Source organism: Protobothrops mucrosquamatus, unplaced genomic scaffold, assembly GCF_001527695.2.
Source record: "Protobothrops mucrosquamatus isolate PMUCROS unplaced genomic scaffold, P.Mucros_1.0 scaffold1526, whole genome shotgun sequence".
NCBI classification, from domain to species: Eukaryota; Metazoa; Chordata; class Lepidosauria; order Squamata; family Viperidae; genus Protobothrops; species Protobothrops mucrosquamatus.
The window spans coordinates 119901-142674 of NW_015387698.1; the positions used below are offsets into that span (position 1 = coordinate 119901).

At 37.0% G+C, this 22774-nt stretch overlaps 2 protein-coding genes across 2 annotated transcripts in view; one reads left to right on the top strand and one right to left on the bottom strand.

The window, feature by feature from the left end:
* Positions 1-15077, bottom strand: part of ECM2 (extracellular matrix protein 2) — a 28247-nt gene extending 13170 nt beyond the window's left edge. The window contains exons 1-5 of the mRNA XM_015822333.1: positions 14870-15077; positions 12186-12494; positions 8921-9109; positions 5882-6457; positions 5192-5307 (exon numbers count right to left, since the gene is read on the bottom strand). Of these exons, the coding sequence (XP_015677819.1) occupies positions 5192-5307; positions 5882-6457; positions 8921-9109; positions 12186-12480 (1176 nt within the window). The 5' untranslated portion in view covers positions 12481-12494; positions 14870-15077. The remainder of the gene's footprint in view (positions 1-5191; positions 5308-5881; positions 6458-8920; positions 9110-12185; positions 12495-14869) is intronic.
* CENPP (centromere protein P) overlaps positions 1-22774 on the top strand; it is a 149097-nt gene that overhangs the window by 104642 nt on the left and 21681 nt on the right. The window lies entirely within an intron of this gene.

Consider the following 22774-nt stretch of genomic DNA (forward strand, 5'->3'; position numbering starts at 1 on the left):
CGAGAATCCTGTCCACATCCTCAGGAGCCACAGAGTCAAACTCCTCCCATATAACCGTCTCAAGACTTACTCCTGACTCCTCCCCCGGGGCCACCCAGTCAGAGTCAAGACCTTCTCGAATCCGAGCGACTTTGTCATACAGATATTGAGCAAAGTCCTCGGCCCTCCCCTCCAGGGAATCCTCTCCCCCCCTCAGCTGGAGAGAGCGGGTCACCCTGAAGAGGGTGGCCGGGCGATTATCTGATGACGCAATGAGGGTGGAGTAGTAGTTAGACCTCGCCACCCTCATCGCCACTAGGTAGGATCTAACCTGTATCCTTGCCTGTGTTCGGTCGAATTCGGTTCGGCTCGCCCTCCAACTGCTCTCCAGATCTAGTGTGTGTCCCCCCGTGTGAGTTGGGGCATGAACTAATTGGGTCAAGTCCAAGGCCGTCATGGAGGCCAAGAACTCCCGAGCCGTCGCCGACGTTTCACCCGCCGATGGCAGATTGAAATCCCCCATAACTATAAGTCTGGGGGTCTCAACCGCCACCCCGGCTATCACGTCGGCCAGCTCAGGCAGGGCCATTGATACATAGCAGGGAGCCAGGTATATAATCAACAGGCCCACTTGAACCCCGTGCCCCCACTTCACAAGGAGGGACTCTCCACCATCTATCTGAGGCACAGTGGTCTCCCTCAGACATAGATTCTCCCTTATAATGACCGCTACCCCACCGCCCCTACCCCGGGTCCTTGGCTGATGGAATGCCTGGAAACCCAGCGGGCAGATGTCAACGAGGGGTACTCCCCCTTCCGTGCCCAGCCAGGTCTCGGTGATACCTGCCAGGTCCGCACCCCCCTCTTGAATAAGATCTTGAATGAAGGGGGCTTTGTTCACCACTGACCTGGCATTGCATAACATCAGCCGGTGATCCCGGGCCTGGGGATCTAAGTTCCCTGGAGACCGAGTAGAGCCCTGAGGACCGGAGCGCCCACACGCTTGTAGACAGCGTGTGCGTGCTCCCCAAACCCGATATGGTCCTCTGCTCCCGCCATATCTGCCCCTCCCACTGACCGTACTANCAACCACCTCCCCCTCCACTCCCACGCCGCGCCCCTCAGACAGGCTTGGCCTTGGCCCCAGAGAGGCATCCCCCATGCCCCCCCCGGCCCTCCCCGTACCCCCTAAAAATTTGTTAAAACAACCCACTAAAAAAGTTCTCAAATTCCTCCTCTTCAGTTTTAAAGTCCATTGTTCCTTTTAAGTATCTCCCATATCTTTTTATTGATGTTCAATCTGCCTATGTTTTCTTATTGATCTTTCTACATGCAATGAAATTTCGTTGGCTGTAACAGATTTATTCACAAATGCAATATATGCTTTCCCAAGCATATATTCTGCTTGTTATTTGCCAACTGTTCTGTTCTGCTTCTTACTTGCCAATTCATTCTGGTTGTAATGTATATTTCAATTCCAGGAATTGAAGCCTAGTATCTTCCACTTCTTTATTTAAATAGTTCATGATCTTCAAGCTGTCTCCTTTGTCCTCTGCTCCTACAATTATGTAGTCGTAATACAGGATTGTTCGTATGTCTTCCATTTTTAACTCTGTATATAAGCATGGTTCAGGATTTCCCATTTAAAGCTCATGTTTTACCATATTTGATTTAGTTTTTTAGTTTATGTTTTGCTTTTTGATTAAAAGATAGATTCAAATCTATTTTGAGTAAGAGTCTTTGAATGTTTTAAAATAATTTTTCCACCCTTTGTTTTAATTGACATGGACCATAAATGTCTGAAAAAATAATTTTTGATGGTTGGCTGGCTTTCTGTTTGCCTTTATGTAGTCATCATATTTTGTCCTTGTAAGGACAAACATTCAACTGAATTGCTAAGTCCTCATTTTTTATTTTCCTAATAATACATTCATTTCTTATCAAATCTGGTAAAGCTTATTATTATGCATGCATCTTACTACTCTTTGCTTTAGGCTGAAGAAGCTCTGAAAATTAGCTTCATTGTGCTTTCAATTAATACTATTTAATGTCCCCTTACAAAGTATAAAGTCCATTTCAAGCACAATTTTGCAACTACAATACATAAAAATACACAAGTTTATATAATTTACATCCAATTCAGGTACATTATATGCTTCTTGAAATATATCCCTGCTTTCATTATAATTTATTAGGCATTTCATTTTAATAATGTTTTCCACATATATCCATTTGCTAAATTAACTTTTCCTTTATTATTCAAGATATTCAAGTTCAACATATAATTGTTGCAAATTTATTGACTTGATCTAGCACTGTCCAGCCAAACAGTTTTTCTTTTTAAATTCAGACTCTTATCCTCTTAAAATACTTTAAAGAAAGCATTTATTTGCTAACATAAATATATTTTATTTGTTGTTTTGCAATTCCTGCTGAGGCTTGACTTTTCATTTAAGACATCTGGGTCTTAGCTCTGTGAAGTCCGCATTCTCTTTGAATGTGCCCCTTTCTCTTACAGTAATGACAGACTACATGTTTCCCTTTTATCTTGTTCAGAGAATTCCTTTTTGTTGCATCATTCAGAATATATCGGTAGGCCTCCAGTTTAACAATTACATTCCCAAAGGAAATGTATCATGAAGTTTGATTAACAATACTATATTGGTTTTTTAATAGTTTATTAAAACATCAGAAAGATTAGTTTGTTTTAGTTTCTTCTGAATAGAGACATATTCCAACACATGTTCCATTCAACTTTCATGTCCTGATAATTTCAGATTTACATATTTCTTGAACAAATATTATTGTTCATTCCTGAGTAGGTATATGTTTGTCACAATTCTCCTTTTCTGAAACACAATTTTGAATCAACTTACAGTTGATCTTACAATTTACAGATCATCACATTTGATCTCAGTTTGATTTCAGACTTAAATTTTAATCTGTTTTAATCCAGATTCTCCTGGCTTGAGCTTCTGGGCATGATATCTCCAAAGAGGTCAGCTTTTCAAATAATGTTTTCATCTTCATGCTCCAGCAGTGTATTTTTCCCCATCTTCAAGCATGAGATGATCTGATTTTGATATCATTTCCATTTCCAAAAACTTTATGATAGCTTTGAAGGCATGAAAAAAACATTCTTCTATTAGGATGTTTTTAGTCCTAAAAATACTGCAGTGTATAGCATCTGATTGCTGATTCAGCTTGACTAAGTACTTGGAAATAAATTAGGATGTTTGGTAACTGGGGTGCTCTTGGTGCTAGGATTTAGCTATAACTCCCTGCTGCACCCACACTATTTTTGTTGGAGTTTATACTCAACATACTCCCAGCCATTTCTTATAGCCAGATTAGAGCAAGCACATGCCACTTAATACAGGTAGCAAAAATATAGCTTGATGTTTATTTATTAAATACCAGCAAACATCAAGCTCAATAGTAGCAACTGTGAGAGGGATCTTGGAGTCCTAGTGGACAATCACTTAAATATGAGCCAGCAGTGTGCTGCAGCTGCCAAAAAAGCCAACACAGTGCTAGGCTGCATTAACAGAGGGATAGAATCAAGATCAGGTGAAGTATTAATACCACTTTACAATGCCTTGGTAAGGCCACACTTGGAATACTGCATCCAGTTTTGGTCACCACGATGTAAAAAAGATGTTGAGACTCTAGAAAGAGTACAGAGAAGAGCAACAAAGATGATCAGGGGACTGGAGGCTAAAACATATAAAGAAAGGCTGCTGGAATTGGGTATGTCTAGTTTAACGAAGAGAAGGACGAGGGGGGACATGATAGCAGTATTCCAATATCTCAGGGGCTGCCACAAAGAAGAGGGAGTCAAGCTATTTTCCAAGGCGCCTGAAGGCAGGACAAGAAGCAACAGGTGGAAACTAACCAAAGAGAGAAGCAACCTAAAACTAAAGAGAAACTTCCTGACAGTTAGAAGAATTAATCAGTGGAACAACCTGCCTCCAGAAGCAGTGAATGCGCCAACACTGGAAGTTTTTAAGAAGAGACTGGACAGCCATTTGTCCAAAATGGTATAGGGTTTCCTGCCTGAGCAGGGGGTTGGACTAGATGACCTCCAAGGTCCCTTCCAACTTTATCATTATTAATAATAATAATTATTATTATTATTATTATTATTGACAAAAGGTAAGCAAAAGCAGAGAGAGAGACCTGAACAACAGGCAAAAGTTTTATCTCTCCATATAACTATAGGAAGGAAACAATATTGGAAATAATATTGTGGCTAATTAGCATGGAAAACTCCAAAGGGTGTGGCTTTTGATTATTCCTGCTTTAATACTTTTAAGTATGTAACAATAGCGTAATAAAGATGGAAAGTAGGACACCAGATGATCTCTGTTCTGTTTTTCACTTTGGAAGAAACAGGGTAGGAGTGATATATCCAATGCACAGAATAGTACTATTCTGACATCAGTTGGAGGTATCTGTTAAAAATGGAGTGACCATTATGTTGAGCTGGATCATATTCCTATTCAGAAAGAGGAATAAAGAACTAGGAGATTACCTCTCTAGATGTAATCCTCCTGGAATTCATGATAGCCAAGAAAATAAAAAATATGTAATCTGATGTACAGTATATTTTAAGACAAAAGCCTTCAGAAAAATTATGTAGAATTTTATGACTGAAACTTTTAAAGTAAAAAGGCATGGATGAAAGAACATGCAATCCATAATAAGCAAAAGCAGAATGCTGCATTATTTAAAGTACAAGAATATTTTGATATTCTTTTTTAAAATTGTAATGTTGTAAATTGGAGCCACTTTGGTGTAGGTTAGAAATCAGGAGACTTAGTTCTACTTTAGGCCCCAAAGCCAGCTGGGTGACTTTGGGCCAGTCACTCTCTTAGGAGAAGGGGACAATGACAAACCACTTCTGAATCTTGCCAAGAAAACTGCAGAGACCTATCCATGTGTCACCAACAGTCAACACTGTCTTGAAGGTACCAAAAAGAAATATTGCAAATTATGATACATGGTATTATTTCAATCTAGTAATGTTTATATAATATGAATAATATTATAAACATGCTATTATTTAAAACACTATATTGAAAATAAAAAGAGGAAAGTAAAATGATGCCAGTGTTGCAAGAAATAAAATTATTTAACTTTTCATCCAAAGTTGAGTATAACCTTTGTGTATGTGTGTGGTTGTGTCTATGATTGTATTGATTTTTCTTACTTTAAATGCCTGTGGACCAATGCCAGACGATGTGATTTTATTTTTACGAAGATCAATTCTCTCCAAATTAGGCAGTCCATTGAAAGCTCCATCTGGAATTTCAGTGATGTCATTCCCTAGGGGAAAGGATGAAAAAAGTTAAGAATGTGATCTCCAAATGTTGACCATTTCTTTTTTTAAATGTACAGTACAAGTAACCTAACACAAGAAAAGACAGTAATAACTTTTTAGGCTGGATTTTTTTTTTTAGTAAGGATTTATATGGTCTCTTCATTAAACAGCAAAGTGGAAAATTTAATGCAACACTACAGGAAATAAAAATGATCTCTCCTCCTTCCTTTCCCAATTTTCACAATAGGAAACTATTTAATCAAGTGCAACATTGGAAAACTGATGAATGAGTAGGAGGTTAATTTCTCAAGATCTTCCCCAGTGCTTGCCTTTGCAGTAACCTGCTACATACCAAGGAGAGGTTTTTTCAACTCTCTTCAGAGGATAAACTATTTTAAAATAGTAATTATGCCTCTACAGTAAGTGAAGTAAAATAAAGGAGAGCATTAGGAACAGAATAAATAATAACTCTGTTTATATTGTCATAATTATATCAATGCCTTTGAACAGAGTTCTGGGTTTCATTTGGATAAAGAGCACTTTTAATATACTTCCAATGTATTTTTAAAAAATCCTCACCTTCAAGCTCTATGCTTGTAAGCTCTTCATCCCTGATTACAGGTATATGTGTGAGTTTGGTGCTAATGCAGCTTACTGTATTTTCTAAGACAGAGCATCCGGTTGGCAAAGGAGGAATTTCAGTAGAAGGCTCAGGAATTGGGAAGTGTGGGAGCATTCTGAACACATCTCCATACAATGTGTCTTCCTCCTCTTCACTTCTTTCCTTCTCTTGTTCATTTTCTTCTTGCTCGTGTTCTTGTTCTTGTTCTTGCTCTTGTTTTTTCATTTCTTTCTCAATTCTTAGCTCTTCCTCTTCATAAACTCTTCTTTTTTCTTCCTCCAATCTGGTTTCCACCTCTTCTTCCCTTTGATCCTTCATATGTTCATGTTTTCTTCTTGGTTTGTGGCTTTTTATTCTCCTCTTTTTCATCTTTGCTTTATTTTTTATATGAATATTCTTTTTAAGTATTCCTTCCTTCTTTTGCATTGGATCTTGTGTCTGCATATAACGCAAGACTGGTTCACTCGGGTTAGTTGGCACAGGAGAATCACCAGAAATTTCAGCTGTGTCTCCTGGAGAAATTGTACTTGATACTGAATATAAACACACACAAAAAGAGTTAATGCTAATTAAACACATGCTCGTAATGCCGTTTTTATAGTAAGTGTCAATAAAGATGTACTTGAAGCTATACCTATAGTTAATGTTGCTGGAAGTGTATACAAAATCAATATTGCATGCAAAAAATATTGTATACAAGATCAGAAATATTAGAAGTTTAATTGGACTAATTTGTTATTTTCTGTGGTTTTATGGGTATCCAATAAACTTATTTTATTGGATGTGCTTATATCAATCTATACTTATATTGAGAGAGAGCACCAGATATTTAGTTAAATATTAAAGTTCTAATTTTTAGTCTTATTAGCATTAGTTGCTCTAATTATTTACCTTGTTTATAAATATTTCATGCAAACAAAATTTATAGATTAGATTCTAATATAAATTCTCATAAAAATTCCAGGTTCATAAGTTTTTTTATTGTTTTGAACAGCTGTAATGTATTAAGATACAATCAAGATGTGCAAACATATTGATTTTAAAGTGTTCTTACTCAAAAACTGTTAATAAGGCTACTCTTAAACATGTATATTTTTATTAGTTTATTTAAAAGTTGGAACAAAAGACATTAAATAAAACTTTCAAACTGTGTTGTTTCAAATGTTCTGACTATTCTGAGTGCTTTGTCATTGGGTTGCTTTTTTAAAAAAAAATCAATTTGTTATGTCCCTGCTGCTATTGGTTTGATGGATGGGCTCATAGGGTAATAAAATATTTAGAGGAAAACAGCTGTAAAAACACCTGGTTGAACAAGAAGGCTACTCATAGTAGGTGCACAGCTGGTAATTTTTTTTATAAAATTATTTGCTATGGATGTTAGAGTTCATGTGATAGAATAGCTTGAATGTACATTGAGCAAAATAAACATGTGTATTATTGTGTTTCATAAAACAGCTTTTACCAAAATTGTTACCATATCTTTGTTAATACAAAGATACTAATACAATGTTGTTAAGATTAGTTTGTTTGGGCAGTTAATTTTGAGCTTCAAGCTACATTTAAAAACATCAAGGCTCTGTACTGATTTCAGCCTTAATTAAGGTTTGGATTAGACTGAATAAGTGTATAGTTTTGTGCCTTGTTGTAAAGTTTCCAAAACGCCAAGATGAAATATTTGCTTTGGGATTGGCAGTAAGTAAGCTCTACTTTCTTTTCTCCTGTCCTGTGCTGAAGTTCTATTGGCTCAGATCCGAGTGCATGTGATTGCTTGCTTTGTCATGTCAGCTTTTCAGAAATGTTTGCCTGTCACATGTGATTTGGTTTGATTTAGTATATTGATATGCCATAAAATTATACTTAATAATGCTAGAATAATTGAGGAGACATCGAAAGATGAAGTCAAAATATCAAGATGGCAAGCATAACTGTGTGATCAAAGCTCCTCCTTCGAAGGTCCACATTACTAGCTGTTTAGGGCGGCATGTAGGCTGGACACACCTGGTTTAGGTGATACCTAAACATGCCTTTCCAGTTATTGTCTGAGTGATGTAATAATCTAAGAGCAAGGAACTATCAAAGTTGCCACTTATTGTACTTTTTGTGGGTAAGGCTAGCAATTACATAATGAATGAATGTGTACTGTATGTTGGTATTTTGAGATTGGATTATATATATGATTTTTTAAACATTATTATTGATATGATTAAATATTATTTTCACAAATTCCAATTTCCAAACTAATATTTCAGTTGCATTCAAGGAACAGTGAATTATTTTCCTTTTCATTCCCTTGTAACTTTTGACTATAATTAAAGGCATATGTGTACATATTATTTTCAAATTATATATAAGAAATTAATATACTCTGAAATGGAAAGGTACTCTTCAACTTACAGTCATAATTGCAACTGGAATGTCCATTGATAAGCGGGGCAGTGCCCAGTTTTACAATGTTTTTTGTTGTTAAGTGAATCAGCACAGCAGTTAAGAGAATCACAAAGTCATTAAGCAAATTTGGCTTTCCTCATTAACTTTATTGGAAACCAGGGGCGAAGATTGCAAATGTCTACAGTGTGATCTGGGAGTACTGCAACCATTGTTAATACATGCCAGTTGCCAAGTGCCTAAATTTTGATCATGTGACCATGGGAATGCTCTAATGCAGGGGTCCCCAACCCCCAGTCCGTGGACCGGCACCGATCCGCAGCATGCCAACAAGCGGGCCGCACAGACAAGCAAAGCTCCATCCTTGGGATGCAGGCAGTATTCAAAACCATACCCCCTCTGGTCCATGGAAAAACCTTTCTCCGTGGCACCGGTCCCTACTGCCCAAAAGGTTGGGGACTTCTGCTCTAATGGTTGTAAGTGCAAAGACTAAACTTTTTTTTCTACCATCATAACTTCGAACAGTTGCTAAATGGATGCTTTAGTCAAGGACTTCCTTTGTGTCATATGCATATAAGGCTTAGTGTATATAAGAAATTAGTATACTTTACCACTCTCCAGACACACAGGGCAACATTCCCCTTTGAGTGTTGTAGATTTGTGACATGTCACAGGATTGCATGAGGTTTCATCACAGAACACCTTTCCTTTTGAACAGAGGCATGTAATGCAGTGTTTAGGAGACCACACAGCTTTATCAAACATAATCATTCCATTAGCAAAGCATCGTCCTTCTTTTCCTAAGAAATGGAAGCCAAAAGCAGATTTTATTATACAAATATATAAAATAATTATAAAGTGTACATTTTCACTACCAGCTTTATCTAAATTTTGATGTATGTGGCAATCTATTATTTTCAGACAGTGATGATGCAACAGAATATTATTCCACATGAGAGTTGATAATGTAACAATAAGATTTCCAGATTAGATCTGCAGAGACCTAGATTCAAACTCATTTCAAATAATTCTCATAACAAATTTATAAAAGGGATAATACAACTCAATACCTTTCAGTCATCCATTGAATGATGACTTACTTGTAGTATGCTTGTTATAAATATAAATATTTATTGTACCATACCTGGAATATAATAATTTAGGAAAGGAAGATGTAAAAATCTTGTAAAAGATATTTAACACCTTCTATAATATATGTCCATAATATTAAAATGTAACATATTTAACTGAACATTTGATTGTAAAGTTAGAGATAGGTAGGCTCTTTTCCAATGCGATCTTCACTTGCAATCACTCTAAATACTAGACTAAAAATACCTTATGGATGAAATCCTTGGCAGATACCTCAATGCTTTCAGCTTCAGAAATATGGTGTAGTTTCAGTACTGAGCTCCAACTTATTTGAGTTTAGTGGTTTTAGTTCCACCTTTGGGTAAAATTCCAGATAAAAAGAAACAATCAAGGGGAAAATGAGGAAACTACATTTTACTTCAGATGATTCCTGAGGGAGATCTAAAATACTTCATATAGAAGGTATGGTATGTATGCCAGCATATTTTCTTTAATATGAAAACAAATGCTCCCAAATGAACAGCTTTAGAGATACTATTAAAAATGGACTTTTTTGTGTTCTAATTGCCCTTTTTTAAAATAAAAACAACAACTGCTTTATATACCTACCTTTTCTATGTAATTCCACTTTGAGATCATTTATTTAATTTATTATGTGCATCTTGAAACAAGAATAATTTATTTGGTGTGTGCACACACTATGATACTGTATAATTTCTAGAATTATAACAATGAAATAAATCACAGACATCTTCCATAGTAAATAATTATGAATTTATAATACAATCATATTATAAAAGTTGATATATAAATATGTTTAGAATTAGATGTTGAATAGGAACATGTTCAGAAGATTGCTGCTGCATGTTACAGTATGAATGTTTAGTACAATGAAGCCATGATTTCACCTTTACTTAAGTTCATATATTAATGAAATTATACTTATTTATTCCAAATATTTCTATGCCATGTTTCTAGTGTACATGGCTAAACCAAATTGTTACTACCACATACATTTTAGTTTTGAATACCTTGGAGAAATAGATATAGAGTTTCATATAATTGTATATCTTTAGTGATAAAATGGATAGCATTGGAATATTAAGTGTATTTTTCTCTCCCCATGTGCCAGTACCACCCAGATGTGTTTCAGAGAGCTGTGGAACTCTCTGTTCTAGAGAGTTTTATATAATGGGCTGTACTGAGAAAACTTTCATTTTAAGGGCTACAATTGAGATATCTGCTAATGTAATATTGGACTTAGCTTTGAAATTCATCATATTAGTATAGAGAGAATTAACATATTGTGGATTAAAGTATTTCATCATAGAAAACTGCATATACACTATTTATATTCTGATTTATATAAGGTCTTTTTAACTGAAAACACCACTAATATAAATATTTGAATCTCTCATTCTGAATACTCAGCTGTGATTTTTTACAACAGTCTATTTCTAATGCCTTGATCCAGATCAGTTGAAATTGATAGAAATAAAATGCTTTCCATCACTTTTGTGGCAAGTGGGTCAACATAAGTTATTAGGATGGTTCTTTCAGAGCACTAAAAATTATGAGATAGCGGTGGAGCATACAGTCACAAAATCAGTTTGCACATCCATTGAGAGTGCAAATGTCAGTTATGTGAATTGTTCACTCACTAGGATGAGTTTAGTTCTAAACCTTTACTAGTCTAAATAATGCTGACTCACTGATTCATCCAATTCCATGTACTCTGATAAAAAATAAGTTGCTGGAATACTGTACAGTTACCCGCTTTGGGGGGAAAAATCACCTGCTTTTATGAGATTCTACAATGTTTGAAAGATGTGTATTAATTAACTGTACATTTTAACTTGACCTGGCAGTAGAAAGTTGCTTGGTCTATACAAGCATGTTAGTATTTTTTATTTAATCACACGTGTGGAACATGGTGGCTCAAGTGGTTGGAACGCTGGGCAGGATGTTAGCAAGCCCGCTTTTGAGACCTAAGAGGTGCCCTGGGGCAGGGTTGAGCCCTCGTCCTTCATTCCAGCTCCTACCAGGAGGAGCTGGAGTGAAAGAGCAATGATGATGTCACAGGTTAATCCTTTCAACCCGGAAGCACCTTGGTGCTTCTGACATGAGTACCAACCCCCCCCACACTTGTTTATGTTTAGGTTAGTGAGATTTCATATTGTGAATCAACACAGTATGAACTGGGAGGCCGTAAAATAAATAATAAAATCTATTTCTATGCATTAGGTGAAGAGCAGCAAATCCACTACTAGATTTCTGTTATTTCTCTACAGTGAATGAATATCCTACATCCGTGGTGGCGAACCTATGGCACGCGTGCTACAGGTGGCACCCAGAGCCCTCTCTGTGGGCATGCGCGCCGTTGCCCCAGTCCTAGGCCTTCAGCTGGGTCTTATAAAACTTTTTCGCTTTAGGCCTCTGCCGCTGTATGCAAAAAAAAGAGGTTCAATCAATCAATTTGAACTTCTTGCAGGAAAAAAAAGATCTCACAAATTTGGAATTGATTGATTGAACTTTTTAGTCCCACCCAGTCTGCCGTTACCACCGCAGCCACGGCCACCCAATGGGCCACGGCCACCCGGCACCTGATGATATATAAGTGGATTTGGGGTTGCAGTTTGGGCACTCGATCTCTAAAAGATTCGCCATCACTGCCATACATGATACCCAAGATTAAGCGCAAAGAATTCATTTATTTGGAATAGTTTTCTTTTTTTACATGGATGGTTTATAAATATATATAAAAAATAACTTTTTCCTGCTTACCTGGCAAAATATTGTAATTGGATTCTTGGCCATCCAAATGGGTAAGAGAGTTAAATACTCCAGGAATATCTTCATCGATATTAGTAAGTGGGATGCTCATTAGTGGAGTCCTAGAGATTGGAGGTCTAATTTGTGACTGCTTATTTAAACTGTAATTTCTTAAGGGAGCCTTTCGTAATCGTCTATAGATTATTCTTCGCCTTGCTCTTCCGGGCATTCCATTGGATTTATTCTGGGCAAGAGCAACGAACAAATAAACAAGCAAAAGATAGTAGACTAGGACTGCTTTTTGCATTGTTCCCTGGAGTGCTGTATAAAAAAGAAGGAAAAGGTCACCTGAAGATTAAAGAGTTTAGAATTAAAAATAAAAAAATGCATTATTTTTATTAAGGTCCTTATTAAGTAGAGAGTCTAAGGCACGGTCAATGGCTATTTGTTTTTATTTACAAATTATATAAGGGTGAGAATCTTCTGTATATAAACTAGCAATGTTCTTTGGAAGCAAATATCTGACAGCAGTATTCCAATACCTAAGGGCTGCCACAAAGAAGAGGGGGTCAACCTGTTCTCCAGAGCATCTGAAGGCAGAACAAGAAGCAAGAGATAGAAACTAATCAAGGAGAGAACCAACCTAAAACTAAGGAGAGTTAGAACAATTCGTCAGTGGAACGATTTGCCTCCAGATGCTTGAACACTGGAGAGAGACTAGACAACCACTTGTCTGACATGGTTTCAGGTTTCCTGCTTGAGCAAGGGGATTGGACTCGCCTGTCGGTTCCATGGCCCGGTTGCAAACACCTCAGGGCCCACTAGTGGGCCACGGTCCAAAGGTTGGGGACCCCTGCTTTTGGAGACAAATACAGTCCTCTTACTCTGGATTAATGAATAATCAGAAAGACTGGAAATGAATTACTATAACTAATACTTAAATGATATAGATAGTTGATTTTTCTGAATTTAATATGATGAGATTAATAAATGAAATATTGTTGCAAGTTTACTCTTTCTGAATGTCACATTGTCATCTACAAAGAGAAGTTCTTTGGCTTCATTTTATAAACAATTGAAAATTTTTTTGTGAAGACGGCTCTTATTTTAGGCCACGTGTTATGAATTATAAATGACATAAGGCTGTTAATATTCTGTTTATCACTTTAAAATAAAGCTGTGTAACAGTACAGAAGTATTAATTATGCTACCCTGTCCATGGCTAGCAAAAGTTTTCTTCAGGGCAAAAGTTGGTGGTTTTTTATTCTTGCCAACCCAAGGAAAGTTTGAAAAGTAATTCTGTAAAAGAACTTAGGATTCTGTCTCTCTATCTGTCTTATCAGCAGGATAATTCTCCAAATTCAGAACAGAGCAAAATCAGCAAGCTGGATCAGACTGTGGGAGTAGAGAAAATAAATTCATAAAATTTCCTCTAATGTATCACTGTGGGAAAGGAAATTGGGCAATCAGCTGGTATGTTGCTTATTCCACCCTTCCCCCTTGATCACGTGACCCAGACAGGCGCATATGGAGCCCATCCCACGCCTTCCTGTGTACCCAAACATGCACAATATGAGAGAAGAGCAAAATATACACACATAGAGGCTACACATATATACAGTACATACTCTGATTAGTCCTTGGGAGATATAGTGCATGTACATACAAATACAGAGAATGTCAACGTATTTCATCCCACAGAAGAGTACACACCCTGCCTATGTCCTTTGCTAGTAAAGGAGGTAGAATTCAAGAAGCCACACTGTATATACTTTGTCTTGGTTTATGATTTCCCACAAAAGCATGTTTGTTGTTCCTTTACTGGATTTAAAAGCCTAAAAAATATAGGGTAGGTGTCTTTTTTGATGTCTGGTCTAAGGTTTACCTTTTGTTTAAGGTATGAGGAGAACAAGCTCCTCACAAATGCTGCCCATCATATGCTCCTGATGAAAGCTATGAGCATGGCAACAGCAGTTGCTATTTCTGGATCATGAAAAGTGTCGTCTGGATCTACTGAGTCGGTCTTTATGTTCAGGAAAGAGGGATGGGGGCCAATAATGGGTGGATATACATTGAACAAGAGGTTGCTTCCTCTTGGACTGCATTAAGGAAGTAACAGCTGGCTGAGCCACACTGCACTAGTATATTCTGCATATTGCATATGCCACACACGAAATGTGATATGAGAGAGGGATCGTTTATTTTCTCAGGTGAATTGCATTATGTTTACAGTTTATTCTGTGAAAAGGGCAGGGGATTCAGATAATCTTTCATCTCAAATTACTCTTTTAAATCCATATTGTAATGGACTACTCTCCAAACAGTAAAAAGAGAATGCATTTGGGAAAAAGAAGTTGATTTTTAACACTATGTTATTTTTTATTAATTATCCCATGCCACTGAAATTCATAGCTATGAACATAACCTTAAAAACTATTATTAAGAAATTATTAAGATATTAGCATTTTTCATAAAATTTTGTGAATGCTTTTTATTACTTCTATGCCAATGTAAAAATAATTGCTTTTATTCATATCAATTAAACTTCATGAAATTAAATACAATATACTCTCTGCAAATACATTTTACATTTGCTCTCTAAGGCACACACAGACAACATACACACACACAAATATATTGATAGTCAATCTCCCATATTTTAAATAGTAATTTAATATGTAGATATAATACATTACCTGGTAATCTAATCTAATAGTAGATTCTGTTTGCCATTTAAACTCCAGCTGCAGAAAAGAAAAATAAAAGAATCTGTGCTGCTCTATTTCAGAGAAAAGAGGCAGTTAAGAAGGAAACATATGCCTCCTTAAATCGTTCCTTTCCTTGAAGAGAAGCTCTGTCCTGATGTGTGCAGAAATTCAGCTACTTCAGCTATAAAATCTTCCCTTCAAGAAAATGAAAAGCAGCACAATACTTTTGGTCCTTAGGCTGACAAGGCACAAACGGGAACTCTTTTTACCCGAGATATTTTCAGAACCAAAATAAACATGTTTACTTTAAAAAAGCAGGCATTTGCAAGACAGTTTCATTTGTTCTGTTCATTTTCCACAGATTTAGTCAGTGTAAGTTTATTGTGTGTTAGAAATTGTATGCTTCTTTATGTTGCAAGAAAATTTTCAAAAGCCATGTCTTTCTTCAAGATAGAATATAGTGGCAATTCTTCCTAATAAGAGCTTTCTGCCTCCTCCCCTCTTCTGCCTGTAGTTAACAGGCTTTTGGGCTGATTTCATAAAAGAAATTATGAAAGAAAAGAATATGGCTGATTCATTCTTATTTGGTTATTTATACATTCAATGCTGAGTATTGAAATTATATACTGTATTTGGATAGTTTTGAGGATGAGGCCATGGATTGCTAGCCAAAAGGAAAATGTGTATTACTTCATTCTTTGGCTTGTGCTTCCTTCTTTATATCTACTAATTTTCTGAAGAAGGGAAGGTGCTATCTATCAGTCAATCATCCATCCATCCATCCATCCATCCATCCATCCATCCTAAAACTGAAAACACTTTGTCTGAAGCCACATCATTCAGTGTACTTTAGGAACTGTATAAAACTTGAAAAGTAATGACATCTTAGGTGTACTGTTATTACCACAAAACTTATGCAAGTTAGACTATGCTTTATTTGCTCAGGGGGTATTCATGAGCAAACTTAACATTCAAGGGTTAAACAAAATTGCATGTACCAAATATAGTCTGGAAAGTGGCATTAGAGAAACATTAAAATCTGAATTAAAGTGTTGAAAGAAAAATCTTTATCAGGGTCCAGTCCAAGCCAGGAATAAACAAAATGGAGACTGCTTTAGAAAGAAGGTTGTGGTTTATTAAAGAGCAGAGCCAGACGGCAATGTGACTCTGGGAAAGCCGACCACATGTTGCTGGGAATAGTGGGTTTTTATACCTTCTGGGGCTTTTGAGGTTGTTTCCTGTTCCTGTTTGATGCTTTGTATTTCCTGTGTCATGTACTTTGACCTGAGTCTGAGTGTGCCCTTTTGGTATTGGTGGGTTAATCCTATTATGTTTCCTGTCCTTAGAGTAGGAGTCTTTGTCTTTCTAATCTCATCAGCTTCTAGCTTCCTGGCTCCAGCCTTTCTGAAAGGATTATCACATCTGCATTTCTAAAAACTGGATTCTGCCTAGTTTCTGCTTGGGGGAGAGGGGCTGGTTTTGGAGGGCTGGTTCCTCTCTTTTTTAAGATCTTCTCCATTATTCCTTTGGGGAAATATATTCTGCCTTTTTAATATTCCCCAAAATATTTCTTTCTCTGGGGGGCTGATTTCTCACAAAAGGATCACAAGTAATCAAAATGAACCTTAGGTGAATGGAAACCCATTTTTCCTAAATTACCCAAATGGTTATGTTATCGGTCAGTACATCAAAGTAGGCCAGGTCAGAGAACAGTTTCTCTAGTCTGACATTTGCTACTAAGTGTGTTTACGAGCAGGATGGTGACTCATAATTAGTTTTCAGTGCAACATCTGTTATCTGTAAGGGAAGTGCCCATCAATTTAATTGGTAAAGGAACGCTCAGTAGCTGAGGTATATGAATTACAACAGGCTTTGCTCCTGGCAGTTCAACAGTTTCTCTCAGGCTGCCTTACCCAAAGAAATATTAAAACAAAATGTTAATTCTGAGCTAACTGGTCAGGATGGGAGAGAGGCAGGATATAAACATCTAAACAATCATACAGCAATAGAATACACTCAGAGAGCCAGCAGTTTTTGATAACAAGAATTATTTAGGTCATTCAGAAAGCATCTCCCACGTAATTTATATTTGGTATCCTTGTGTCATAATTATCATTCTCTTCATTGTTATCCTGATAAATTGTGATTATAGTGATTAAGACTGTATGATGTTTTTACATCATTGCATTTGCCCATTGAAAATAGAGGTGGTGTTTAAGGAACAATACTAAACAATGCTCAAAATACCAAATCTGCATATGTTAGTGTTCAATATTTTTCAATGCAGAGTTCAACATAAATAAATTAAATACATTTACTGCCCAATGTGGAATCTGGATTCAGAAGAGGCAGAAGCAGTCAAAATCACACTATGAACCTCTGATGGATAATGGAAAAGGCAAGGGAGTTCCAAAAAAGACATATGACTATACCACAACAAATTGGTAACAAAACAAGGTTGTACTGGGCGAGCTTACTTGCCTCGTGAAAAATTTGTATGTTGACCAGAAATACTAGCTAGAACAAAATATACAACTCTAAATGGTTCAAAATTGGGAAAAGAATTTGCCAAGGTTGTGTACTGTCATCTTATTTATCTAATTTATATGCAAATTGTTGTATGAGAAATCCTGGTCTAGAATTAGGAACTGTAATTAGAATTGCCAGAACAAACACCAGCTATTTCAAGTATGTTAATTTTAACCGCTGGAGACAAGGAAGATTATAAACTGTTTTCTTGAAGATGAAAGAAGAGAATGCAAAAGTTGATTTGCTGCTCAACATTAAAAAAACCTCTAATATTATATTAGCAGACAATGCGTAGATATTTTGAGCACATAATGTGAATGCAAGAGTCACTGGAGACCTTGATGTCTGGAAAAATTGAAGGGAAAGAAGAAAAGGCAGAGAGAAGACAGGATACCATCATTAATGATCAGTCATGACCTTCCCAAAACTCGGAGAAGTTATTGACAGATAGTCCCAGCAGTGATGTCAACAGATAATGAAGAATCAGAAGCCAGTGAATAATATACAGGTTTAACAACTAACTCAATATTTCTTCTTCAAGGTATATACGCATAAATTAGTATAGAATATGATTCCTTGCTGAAAGCTAATCAGGCACAGACAGCTCTTTGTAAAACGGCACTATTTACTAAACTTGACGACTATCCAAAATAATGTTATGAAGCCAAACAGACTGATATTTGCGGGGAGGGGGGGGGAGACATGTATTTTGATCTCTTCCAGTATTGATATTATACTGCTATAAATCTTTTTGCCAAATTATTGCAATGCAAAAATTATAATATTAATGTTAAAATTATATCACATACTTGTAATCACATTCCAGTCAACATGGTAAATTGTCATGAAATGATTGTGAATTATAAAGAAATACTCTTCTTCTAATGTACAAGAAAAGCAATACTTTCCTTTTTTCAAAAAAATGTTATTTATTTTTTACATTTTTGAACCTCCCATCGCTCTCTCAGAGAGGGATTGAGAGAAGATGTTGCAGTCTCTACAGGGATCACAAACCAAACTGAATTCATTTTATAAGAGTCAGCAAATTGCACCAATAAGAAACGGCTTGGCACAGTAAACTACAAATATGAACCCTATAGTTGCATTCTTTGTTTAATGAATGGTCTCTAATATCTGTATAACCAAAAATATAGAAAGATTATGAGAAAAAAACAAACATTGAAAGGCATTTTATTAAAAACAGATGCTTCAATGGAGTGTGTGTGTGTGTGTGTTACACTTGCTGGTTCTTAAATCACGTCCTAAACATTGGGTATGTGATATTGACATGCTTGGATTTGCTTAGAGTTTGAGCCCAGGATATAGTCTTGTGAGATTAGCTGGACTGAGTTCAGTTCTGTAAGTGTCCAATGAAATGAATAAAATTCTCTAAAACGGGCATGTCCAACCCACAGCTCATGGAGTGCATATGGCCCTGTATAGCTGGTAATGCGACCCCACAAAATCTCTACCTGTGTCCAGTTGTTTCTGCCCATCCAATATGTTCAGGTAGGATGGGTACACTCCAAGTCCTCTCAATTAAACTTTGATATCTTGTGAGGTAGGGAAGTTTGCCTTCAGCCCCTGCTATCTGGAATAACAGCCGGGGGGGCTCCTACTCTCCTGAGGTTCCAGAAAGCCCTTAAGCCTCTCTTCTCAGGCCTTGTTGGAGTGGCCCCTCTGCTGTGTTTTTTTTTTAAATTGCTGTAATTGTTTTCTTGTTTGGATAGTTAATTTTGTTATTGTTTAAATTGTTTAAATTGTATACATTATTTGATATGTTGTAAGCTGCCCAAAGTCTTTTAGAATGAGTGGCTATAATACATCTGAATAATAATAATATTACTAGACAACCCATTGGGTCATTGTTTCAAAGATATTTCCTCACCTAACCAGAGAAACCGAATTATCATGGGCAAAAAAGTAGTGGCACTAGGAGCAACATTTGGCTTCCTGCTGGCTTCCCCATTGACTATTCTTCTAGGAAACTGGCAGGGAGCATTGGAAATGACAATCACATGACTGCAGCTGCACAGCAGCAGTCAAGCGTTGCCAAATTTCAATCCTATATGAGTCATGGGTCCCAGATTTTGGATACTTTCTGAAAGTTAGCTCATTTAAGGTACATTGATTCAAAAATTGTTGCTCTATGATGCATCGTTTCACCCAATTGAAGACTAAAAACAATAAACAGACCAAGAATGTTAGTAGTATATAGATAATAATAATGATGTAACCTTCTTGCCAATCAAAGTTGTACATCTCTAGTTTAGGAGAAGCTGTTTATAAAAGTACTAAAGTGGGTAATATGAAGTAAACTATTATACAAGTGCCTGAGGTAAATGAATAAACACGATTTAATGTAGATTAACTGAACTACTGTTTTATATTCCTTGGACAAGCAGCCTTTATTTTGCTTGGAAAATCTTGCTATTGAGGCTGTATTAGGATAGAAACAAAATCAACCCAGTATCCTATGGGAGTGAAATTGTGTACTTTGTGGTAGGAAGGAAAAATGTTTTTCTCTCCTAGTTTAAACACTGTTATAGGATAGCCTTTCCCAATCTTTTTACCCTGGAGAAACTCCTGAAATAATTTTCAGGTCTCAGGGAACTCCTACATAAATAGCAAAAAATATGGAAACTTCATAATACAATTCACTTCTAACCATGTTGTGTTTACAACACAAGCACAGAGGCAGGCCAGCAGCTGAGTTAGGGCACATAAAAATCCTCACTATTGCAAGCTCCAGCACTGTGCAGTCCATAAAGTAAAAAAAAAAGCCTGTTTTCTTTTTTAGTCATGATTTTTCACTAAACCCCTAGCAACCTCTCATAGAACTCTGGTGGAGAAAGGCTGTTTTAGGAATTAATCAATGCTTCCCAACCAATCATCTTTTTTATAAATGTAACATATGATATATAAAATAATAAAATCATCTTAAGCTGCTGAGGAATACCACATTAATAAAACTCCAGCAGTTTTGGAACCCGTCAATACCATGACAGATGTGATTCCTTTAAATCTGTGGGATCTCAAGATGATATAAACATTCATTCTGGAAAAAAAATAAATCGTAGAACCACATAAATTTGTATCAGCTTTGGATCTTTGATGATCTTTGATAAGTTCAGAACTTCTATACCAGACATGTCAAACTCACGACGTCACATGACGTCGCACAATGTACCGGGACGGTATTGCCATTGCCGGCAATGGGGTGAGCGCGGCTTCCACATGACGCATCCGGCCTGTGGGCCGGCAGTTTGACACCCCTGTTCTACACTAAAGAATGAATAGCTGGAAGAGAAAAATCTATAGGGAGCCTAGAAAGAAGCCTTTGAGACTACAGTAATCCTCAAGGTACAAATGGATGTTTAATGACTGTTCAAAGTTACAAATGCACCCCAAAATGTACTTACGAGAAGGGTTTGAAATTGCAACCAACAGGAGGCCTCTGCAGTCATGTGACCTGGATTCAGTCACATTCAGTCCTTGGACTGCCCTTTGTCACCTGCAATTTCTGAGATTGGCACATTTTTCCCCAGGTGCATATGACCAGTCAAGATCCAGGAACTTTGCAACTGGACTTGTTTTATTTTTTTTCTCCTTTGCTTTAAGGACTGGAGTATTGTACTCGTCTTTGTAAGTAATTTAATTTTTTTATTTTTTATTATAGTACTGTGATTGTTTATAAGTACTTGAGAAACTGTTGTGCTTGTTTGTAATTACTTTGTAAACTGCTTATGCTGCTTTGAAATGCTTTGCAAAGTGAAGTTTTTTTCATTACAGTGTTTGTTTGCATTGCATTTGAATTGGTTGCAGAAATACTATCCAGTGTCTACAGAAAGCAGATTTAGTACCTTTCCATTGTATTCTACCATATGGGTTTTTTAGCATATAATTTGAGATTGCTTGCAGAAAGTTCCTTTGGATTCTACTGCACTGTGTTTGCTTCCGTCTGAGGATTAGTGTGTGCTACTGTAGATTGCTTGTAGAACAGCTGATGGGCAAGTGGAAGCAGTTCCCTCTAGAGCAGGAACTTTCTGGGTTGGTGGCCCGGTGGGAAAGGATGTGGCTACGTGCGTGTGCGCATGAAGGGGGCCATGAGCATGCATGGTCTGCAAATGGGGCTGCTAACACCAGGATGTGGCTTGTGGCTCGGCTAGCACCAGCTTGTGGCTTGGCTAGCACCGGCATGCTGCTTGGCTAGCTCCAGCGCAAGGGAGGTGAGCACGCTCCTGCACGCACGTGTGTACTGGCCAGCCACTCATGCTGTCCAATGGCCAAGAAGCCACAGTCCACTAGTGGACTGTGGCCCATAGATTGGGGACCTCTCCTCTAGAAGCTCCACTGGGAGCCCTGCAAATTAAGCCCCATATAGACACCAATTTAAATCTGGGCATCTGTGCAGCAGTTCAGCAGTGGAAGGCCATCTCTCCTTGATAGAATAGCTGATGGGTGGACAAGCATGGCTCCATCCAGAGAACCCTGCAAATTCCTCAACCTCTCAGTTCATTTAATGATGGCCGAGATCATTTAATGAATGGAAGCAAATACCAAGCCCGATCTTCATTCATTTAATGTCCTGGTTGATTCATCTAATGAGCATAATTTAAAAAAGGTCTTAAAAATGAGTCTTGTTTATTTTACAACACTTATGACTTATGACCCTAATGGGCAGACTCCATGGTCATACCTTGAGGACATATCATGAAAACACTTTACTAGCAAGCTATAGATGAATGTATTGTGTCCTGTTCCCTCTGTCTGTAAGCAGTGGAAGAGAAAGAACAAGAGCATAGCTCCAATAATGGTATCCTCTCCCACAGTTGTTTACTAGCACACCTTTTTGTGCATATATGGTGCTTGGTGGTGGTGACTGCCCAGTCAGAATCTATGTGTATGGATGTGTTGGGTGGATACTATGGTGTGAAACATAGACTATATTAAAAGAAGAGCCAGTGCACCAAATAAAAATACAGTAGCAACACATACACACACACACACATACATACATACAGAGAGAAATTTTATAGAAGCCACCTATGAATTTTTTCTCATTCTGAACTAACAGTTGAGTAAGATTTCTGAGCCCTGTAATCTTCCACTCTGTATTGTTTATTTATTTATTTATTTATTTATTATTTGAATTTATATCCCGGCCTTCTCCTTGCGGACTCAGGGCGGCTGACAATCAATTAAAAACACCACTAACAATCACAAGTTAAAATTAATTAAAATGAAATATTTAAATTGTCTAATTAAAAAGTAATTAAAAACCCTCTAAAAAACCCCTCTTAAAAATTATCCTAGGCCAGTCCCGCTTGTTGGAACAGCCATGTCTTGAGGGCGCGGCGGAAG